The sequence below is a fragment of the Cynoglossus semilaevis genome, chromosome 8 (assembly GCF_000523025.1).
Source record: "Cynoglossus semilaevis isolate Cse_v1.0 chromosome 8, Cse_v1.0, whole genome shotgun sequence".
Taxonomy (NCBI): domain Eukaryota; kingdom Metazoa; phylum Chordata; class Actinopteri; order Pleuronectiformes; family Cynoglossidae; genus Cynoglossus; species Cynoglossus semilaevis.
The window spans coordinates 10,156,907-10,164,695 of NC_024314.1; the positions used below are offsets into that span (position 1 = coordinate 10,156,907).

At 39.2% G+C, this 7,789-nt stretch overlaps 2 protein-coding genes across 4 annotated transcripts in view; one reads left to right on the forward strand and one right to left on the reverse strand.

Annotated features, from left to right (window-relative positions):
• The first annotated feature begins 791 nt into the window (after positions 1-791).
• Positions 792-3,423, forward strand: fgf21 (fibroblast growth factor 21). Its single transcript, XM_008314634.3, has 4 exons — positions 792-1,166; positions 1,268-1,345; positions 2,449-2,552; positions 2,634-3,423. Exons 1-4 carry the CDS (start codon positions 1,016-1,018, stop codon positions 2,922-2,924), a joined length of 624 nt encoding a protein of 207 aa, XP_008312856.2. The 5' UTR covers positions 792-1,015; the 3' UTR covers positions 2,925-3,423.
• Positions 3,424-4,118: 695 nt separating this feature from the next.
• LOC103382000 (potassium voltage-gated channel subfamily A member 7-like) overlaps positions 4,119-7,789 on the reverse strand; it is an 8,230-nt gene continuing 4,559 nt past the window's right edge. For all 3 annotated transcript variants that reach the window (XM_008314636.3, XM_008314637.3, XM_008314635.3), the window contains exon 3: positions 4,119-5,555. In XM_008314636.3, coding sequence (XP_008312858.1) covers positions 4,701-5,555 — 855 coding nt within the window. In that variant the 3' untranslated portion in view covers positions 4,119-4,700. The remainder of the gene's footprint in view (positions 5,556-7,789) is intronic.

The window sequence follows — 7,789 nt, forward strand, 5'->3', positions numbered from 1 at the left end:
AGAGGGATGGGTGGATAGAGAGAGAGAGAGAGAGATGATGGATAGATAGATATATAGATAGAAAGAAAGAGAGAGAGACAGATAGCTAGATAGAGAGATGGATGGATGATAGAGAGATATAGATAGATAGATAGATAGAGAGAGAGAGAGAGAGAGATAGCTAGATATAGAGAGAGATCAAACCATGCAGCACCAGAAGTCGCATTAATGGTAAGAAGTATTATATGTATGGATAGTATCCATCCATCCATCCATCCATCCATCCATCCATCCATCCATTTTCATCCGCTTATCCGTTACCGGGTCGCGCGGGGAGCAGTAGCCACCCAAATCACATTGCACCGGACCAACCCCCCCCCCCCCCATTCCTGTGGGGGGGGAGTCCCCTGGAAGGTAGCTATCGCCCTAACCGGGATTCGACCTTGCCCGCGAGGTGAACCCTGGGGTTCCACACCAATGACAGAGACATTGTATGAAAAGTATAACAACGTTAATACGTTTTTTTAAAAAAAACAACTTTAATACCTTCTTTAATACTTAAAACAGAAACTTATTAAACAAAAATTATTGGTCTGGTTAAAAAAAGTAAGAAATACATTTTTAAAATGTATTTGTAAATGAATGAATGTATTTTAAAATGACTTTTTTGGGCTCTCTCCGTTGAAAAGTTTCCCGACCCTTGCTGTAAACTGACCAGTCTCTGACTGTCTCTATGTACTAAATAGCCACCCACATGCTACAGCCCTTTACTGTAATAAACACGGAAGAAGCCCATACATGCAAACACAGATGTTCCTCTTCACTTTAATCATGTAGTAACGTCTGACTCATGTGGGCTGACGTCCTTCTCTAAAACGCTTAAAAGGGCCAAAACTGCCGTGCTTCAAAGTAATACTGAAAAGCACTTGTTTGTGTCATATTTATGGTATAAATATTATTTATTTATTTATTTTTTTCTCCACTACTTTGGTCTATTTTTTAACAGAAAAAAAAAATTTCACCAAAAACAATTCAAATGTTTTTACTTTTGCACAGAGTTTTATCCGTTAACCTCATATCGCTGCTTTTTATTATGCTGCCTCCTTTTACTTTATCATTTTTTCTCACTGACTCCAACCCGCTCTTATCCTTTGGTAATCAAGTCAGGGAAGTCCACCTTTACACGGGTATATAAAATCCAAAAAAAATTCTTACTTCACAAAGTTTTACTAGAAATATCTTGGAATCAATGCCATGATTTTACAGGTCTAATTTGCTCTTGTTTCAGATAACCACAGAAGAGGACTATACCTGGAGATGACTCCGGATGGGAGAGTTTCAGGAAGTGACGGTCAGACAGCCTACAGTAGGTTTTACTTTATAATATACTGTAAATGTATACATGGGGCGTTCTGTCTCTTTTAAATGGATAGTTGACTACACAGTAGGAGGGTCGATAATACACTCCAGCCAGAACAGCCAGAGTGTGTGACGACTGAGCAAATTTAAGAGAAAGGACCAGATGGACATTTGTTTCTGTTGCAAATTACAGGAGAAGTTGTAGAAAAAAAAAGAAGAATGTACCATAATTTCCGGACTACGAGCCGCTACTTTTTTCACACGCTTTGAACCCCGCGGCTTAAATAATGATGTAGCTAATTTATGGATTTTTACGATCAGTGACTTTTCTGGTAGGCTACTGTGTGTTGTACTAGTAGCGTATGTCTGTCTGTGAATGGCTGTGTGCGTATATGTGGGTGGCGCGCGAGAGAGAAAATGGTAGCGAAAGTTGAGCAGTTTGAGCCCTGTCATGTTGAAGTGTCAGTTGGTTATACAGGAGCTGTTAAAACTCTGTTTATGTTCTGTTGTGGTCGGAGTGGCTGATAATAAAGACTCCAGAGCTAGCCCCAGAGCTAATGTTAGCTTCGACGCTAGAGCAGATCACTTACCTGTGCTTTCCGGTCAGGGCACCGAAGCAGAAAAGAGCTAACGTGTAATTAGCCGTACTACATGCTGTGGTCGGAAAAAAGGGGCATTTATTTAATTAAAAGCTAAAAATAAACAAAAAAAAGTTGAATGCAAGAAATGTAGTATTTCATAACTTTTATAAATATATTTTTTATAATTTAATCACAAAAAGAAAAATTTAAACATTTAATTTAGTAATTTAGTAATTTTTGCTTAGTAATTATTTAGTGTAATTCGAGTTGATTACATTACATGAATCATGGTTTCGTAATTAATTGCATTCAGTGTTGTAGATTATTACACATAAAGCTCACACATGGCTTTATAACTGTGATTTTTTATTACATTTTCCGATGCCAAAGTACATGTGTATTTCATTGTCTTAGCTTTAACAGATCCGTTTTTAATGTTACAGTGGATAATTCATGTACAAATGTTCAGGAGTAACAGAAGAGTTTTGTAAAGCCATATTTAGTTTGTGTTTATGTTCCTGTTTCTTAGGTGTGCTGGAGCTGAAATCTGTGAAACCAGGCCACGTTGTCATCCGGGGACAATCTTCGTCCATGTTTCTTTGTGTGGACAGCCGTGGGACATTGAAGGGACAGGTACGGCGAACAGAGCAAACGATAAACGCCGGGAAATGTTAACGCCCTCCTTCATGCTTCATCCCTCTGTTTCCAATGCAGAGTCACTACACAGAAACAGACTGCACCTTTCGAGAGCAGCTGCTAGCAGACGGGTACAGCCACTTCACGTCTTTGCACCATGGCGTTCCTGTGTCTTTGGCCAAAAAGCTCCACTTGGGTCAACACACGCTGCCCTTCGTTAAATTTCTGCCACTCAGGAATGTTAGACGGTACGAATCCGTGTCAGAAACACCACAAACCAACCAGAGACATTTCAATTTGGACTCCGATGATCCTGTTGGAATGGCCCTTTATTCTATGGCAAGTCCTCAGTTCTCACTGGAAAAGTAATGACTGACTCACTTGAAGTTAAAGCGTGCCTTCTGGCAGTGTGCAGACTTGACTTTGTTTTGTTTTGATTGTGTATTTAATTTTTTTTTTATTATTATAACTAACGCATTATTTATGAATTTGTAATATATTTAAAATGGGGCTATCGATTTATTAAAATATTTAATTGTGAATTTGTGATTTATCGTGATTTTTTTCATCTGTATTAAAATATATTAAATAAGAAATCATAAGAGTCTTTATTATAGGAAATGACAAATACATAAAAATACATTATGGCACGTTGATGTATTAGTGGAGGAGTTTGAAATACAAATAGCGGCGTACGGGGTTTTGAGCAGGATGACTACAGTACAGTACTACTGTTCATGGGTTGAGCAAAGGTTCTGAATCATAACAGTACAACACTGCCCTCTACTGTACGGTAACACGAAAAGCAGGTTTACAAAAGCATTCATGAAGCTAATGTTTAGAGCCAGAGCTTGAAGGTTATCTCTGAGCATGAAAAATGTTTGGACATTTTTCTGCCGTAATAATCTGATTTTTACTGCTAGAATAATAGAAGAAAATAAAGGTATTTTTTAACTAAATAAAATTACGATTAGATATGTGGTTTTTCCACACAAGAAAGTTAAACACATTTAAAATACCTATAGTACACTGAGTACATTGAGTATACCGGTTATGATAATTTGCAAACTCAGACAATGTAGCACTGATGTTTTTTTTTATGGTTTATTTAACATGAATAAAAACAACAGTTCCTGGGTTAGCGTACATTTTGTCACCACATAAATTGATTAGTAAAAGATCCTTTTTTAAAAAAAGGAAATTTTACTTAAAACACTGCATGAACTAACTGGGCAGTTTGCATTGTGCTATACATGTTCAAAATATTTTTTTTTTTTGTAATCATTGATCACTCGAGTCATTCGGTTGCTTCCATGATTTTTACATTAATTAGCAGTTAGCTCAGGCGCGTATCGTATGCCTGTGCCTGTGAAAACAGCTCGTTGTAGCATAGCGAATGCCTCAAATTAGGGATGAGATTCATCACGATGCAACATGTAAAAAAAAAAAAAAAAAAAAAAATTATGACCCATGTATGTTCCAAAAAAAGAAAAAAACAAAAGACAAAGGCACAGAGGAAAGATTCTTGAAGGTGTCCAGGTGTCATGCCACCTTAAAGATTATTTAAGGTTGTATGCCAGACGCCTTAAAGAATCTTTAAGACCTTAAAGAAAAGTCTGTTCTTTATTAAAGACGGGTGCCGTTCATTGAGGATTTTGTTTTAATATTTCTATTATTACTGAATAAGCTACAGTAGCTTTTGTTTATTACGTGCGCTATTTCTTTTTTAATATGCGCTCTGCTGCTAAGAACTTTAACGTTTAAAAAAAGGCATGAACATTTCTCTTGTTGTATCGAAATAAAGTATCAAACTGTGACACCAAAGGTATCGAATCTTACCGCAAATTTGTGCCTCTATCGTCCGTACCTAATTGGTGCCTATTATGTTTTTATTTTATTTTCTTATTTGCAGATTATTTTTTTATATCGATATTTACAAAACCTTGTAATGCCCACTTTAAGTGATTGAGCGGCGTAACTGACCTGCCACGTACTGCACATGTCAACAGTCCATTACGTTTCCGTGTTTCCGTGTTTCCAGTTTATGTAAAGAATGTCATTAAAGGTATGCTGTGTGTTACGACATTGCGTTATAAAACAAAATAAAGAATCATTCCAAAAAAAAAAAAGAACACTTTCAACACTCTAAACCTGAGTGACAAGCGCCTCTCTCACCCACAAGTTCCCATCAAGGGGATAACATGTGTTTTCGATGGCAACGAATTCTCCATCTGAGTCCCTGCCTTCCATTCCTATGTTTTCTTCCTCAGCCTGCTCATCCTCATCCAGTGGCGTCTTCGCCTGGTTGTACATGGTTTTATCCACGCATTCAGTCTCTCTATGGTAAAAGTAGCTGAAGTTGGACACTATGACAGGCACCGGCAGTGAAATTGTTAGCACACCAGCAATGGCGCACATGGACCCTACTAGCTTACCCCACACCGTTTCTGGGTACATATCACCGTAACCGACTGTGGTCATGGTGACCACTGCCCACCAGAAAGCGTGTGGTATACTGACAAATGCGGTGTTGTTGTGGTCAGCCTCGGCAAAGTAGATGGCACTAGAAAAAAGAATGACACCAATAAAGAGAAAGAAGATAAGCAAGCCCAGCTCTCTCATGCTGGCCCTCAGCGTCTGACCAAGGATCTGGAGGCCTTTAGAGTGACGGGACAACTTGAAGATCCGGAACACCCTCACTAACCTGATGACCCGAATGATGGCCAGGGATGTGGTAGGACTAGTTTCGTGGTCCTTGGCCAACTCTGTTCCCAAAGTGACAAAATAGGGCAGAATGGCCATGAAATCGATGATGTTCATGACGTCCTTGAAAAAGAGTGTCTTACTAGGGCAGCTTGCAAATCGCATAAGGAGTTCAAAGGAGAACCAACATATGCATATGGTCTCCACTATAAAAAAAGGGTCACTAAAAACGCTCTGTGGGGGTGGCATTTTCTCAGACACATTCTTCGGCTGGGAGTGATACTTGTAAAAATATTCCTAAAAAAGAAATAGAAAAGAAAATATGATGGTTAATTTTAAAATACAAAACTTTTCCAGACTTTAACTCGCACTTTTTTTCATCCTTTGGCTGGGTTTGCAACTTATACTTTGTTGTGACTTATCTATTAAAATGTATAATTTCACATGTTCGTTATTTTCACACTAACAGCTAGAGGGCACTAGAGGGCACTCTAGGCTTGTGTAACAGTATCTGCTACTCCTGTACCACTGAAAATTTACATTTGTTATTTTGACACTGACAGGCACTAGAGGGCGCTCTAAGGCTTGTGTACCAGTATCTGCTACTCCTGTACCACTGAAAATTTACATGTTCATTATTTTCACACCAACAACCACTAGAGGGCACTCTAGGCTTGCGTACCAGTATCTGCTACTCCTGTACTACTGAAAATTTACATGTTCATTATTTTCACACTAACAGCCACTAGAGGGCACTCTAGGCTTGTGTAACTCTATCTGCTACTCCTGTACCACTGAAAATGTACATGTTCATTATTTTCACACTGACAGCCGCTGGAGGGCACTTTTTACACTTTTTTTTTCATTATGCATCTTTTGACTGGTGCGACCAGTAAACCAGAAAAATAAGAAAAAATGAGAAATTGGAGAAATTTAGAAACACTTCTTTAACCCCATCACCTAAGTGGGCAGGCAGCACTGTGAGGCCACCACTGCCTCACAATGTTGCTATCGCTTAATACTGGAATCAAAAATTAAGTGTTTGGACAATACCAGCATATTGGATATTAGCAAAAAGTTCATAATGGACATCGCTAGTTACTTGTGTACCTTGCATCCGACGCCTCATCTTTTCTCTTTCCTTTGCCGTCAAAAACCTTGATTATTTTGTGCACTGCTGCCACCTAGTGACTAGACGCTTGTGTGTATTCCACTGAAAACCTCTCACCCCCCCCAATACCTTACGGTTAGGGGTCTCAAACCACGGGGTTAAAACCAGTGGTCTACCATCTTCTGTATCTTTATTGAACCACCATCCAGTTTCGATGGTCTGGTTCCAGTTCCATTTCCTAGATTAGTGGTTCTCAAACTGCGGTACGCGTACCACCAGTCGTACAGTTTGAGAACCACTGTCCTAGATCACACACACATCCCTAAGGAGTGGTGGGTTTTACTATCATGTTTTACTGCCCTTCCCAGTTATGTATGTGTCCCTCACTATGGTCAGTTTTATCACCTGCACCTGTCTCCCGTGTTGTCCGTCCTAGTTACTAATGTACTATACTATACTCACATGTATACATAAAGCACAGGTCTCTCCTGCGCGTCCACACTCGTACTGCTTTTATCGTCTTGTTTTCATATCCTGTTTTTGGAATTTAATTTTTTGGAGACCATTACCGTTACCTTCTCTAAACAGCGTCTGGCACCAAACAGCGGCCAATCAAAATCGAGATACCCTTCACCTCTCCAGATCCGGATTAGAAATATCTGCATGCAAATGTTGTAAACAACAGATATGAGTCATTTCAAAGAACCTTTTTCGACATCTCCCGAAGCTAAATTTAATTTCCTTACACTGTATTTCATACTTAATTCCAGCTCTATATATTCTTTTCTAGTCTCTACCAACCCACCTGTCATCCATCTTCATGTCATGTGTCGCTTAGAATTACAGTATTATATGTCAGCCATAAAAAAATCACTCCTCGGGTTAGCAGCAGAGGATTTATGACATTTATACAAAAAGATAAGTTAAATGTTACAACGAGCATGTGAAATGTGCACTGTTTTAGGCCTGTTGAAAAAAAAAAAAAAAATAGGTGTACCAGTCGGCTGTTAAATTGACTCTTCCCAGGTATCAAATCTTCATTTCTAAAGGTGGATTTCTATGTGTCCATGTCCTTGAAGAGCCCTTCTCACACTAAAAATAGCCTGGGGAGATCTCAGCAGAGAAACATGAGAGTGCTGGCCTACGCCATTCCTTGTCCATCTCCACCTTTGTCGCAATCGCAGGTCTCTATCTCTCACACGTACAGCCATGAAAAGCAGCCAGTTTGCTTTCGGGACTCTGCCAGTGTCCGCTATGGAGATAAGTTACAGTGGCTTCCTGGTAGTCTGTTTATACGAAAGTCCCAGACTTAAAAGTCTGTAAGTGGGTGGGGTCAAACTCAATTTGGTTTAGGGCTGCCTACATACAGCCTGGGTAGAGAGACCATGGAATCATACATAATTACCTATAAATAACAATA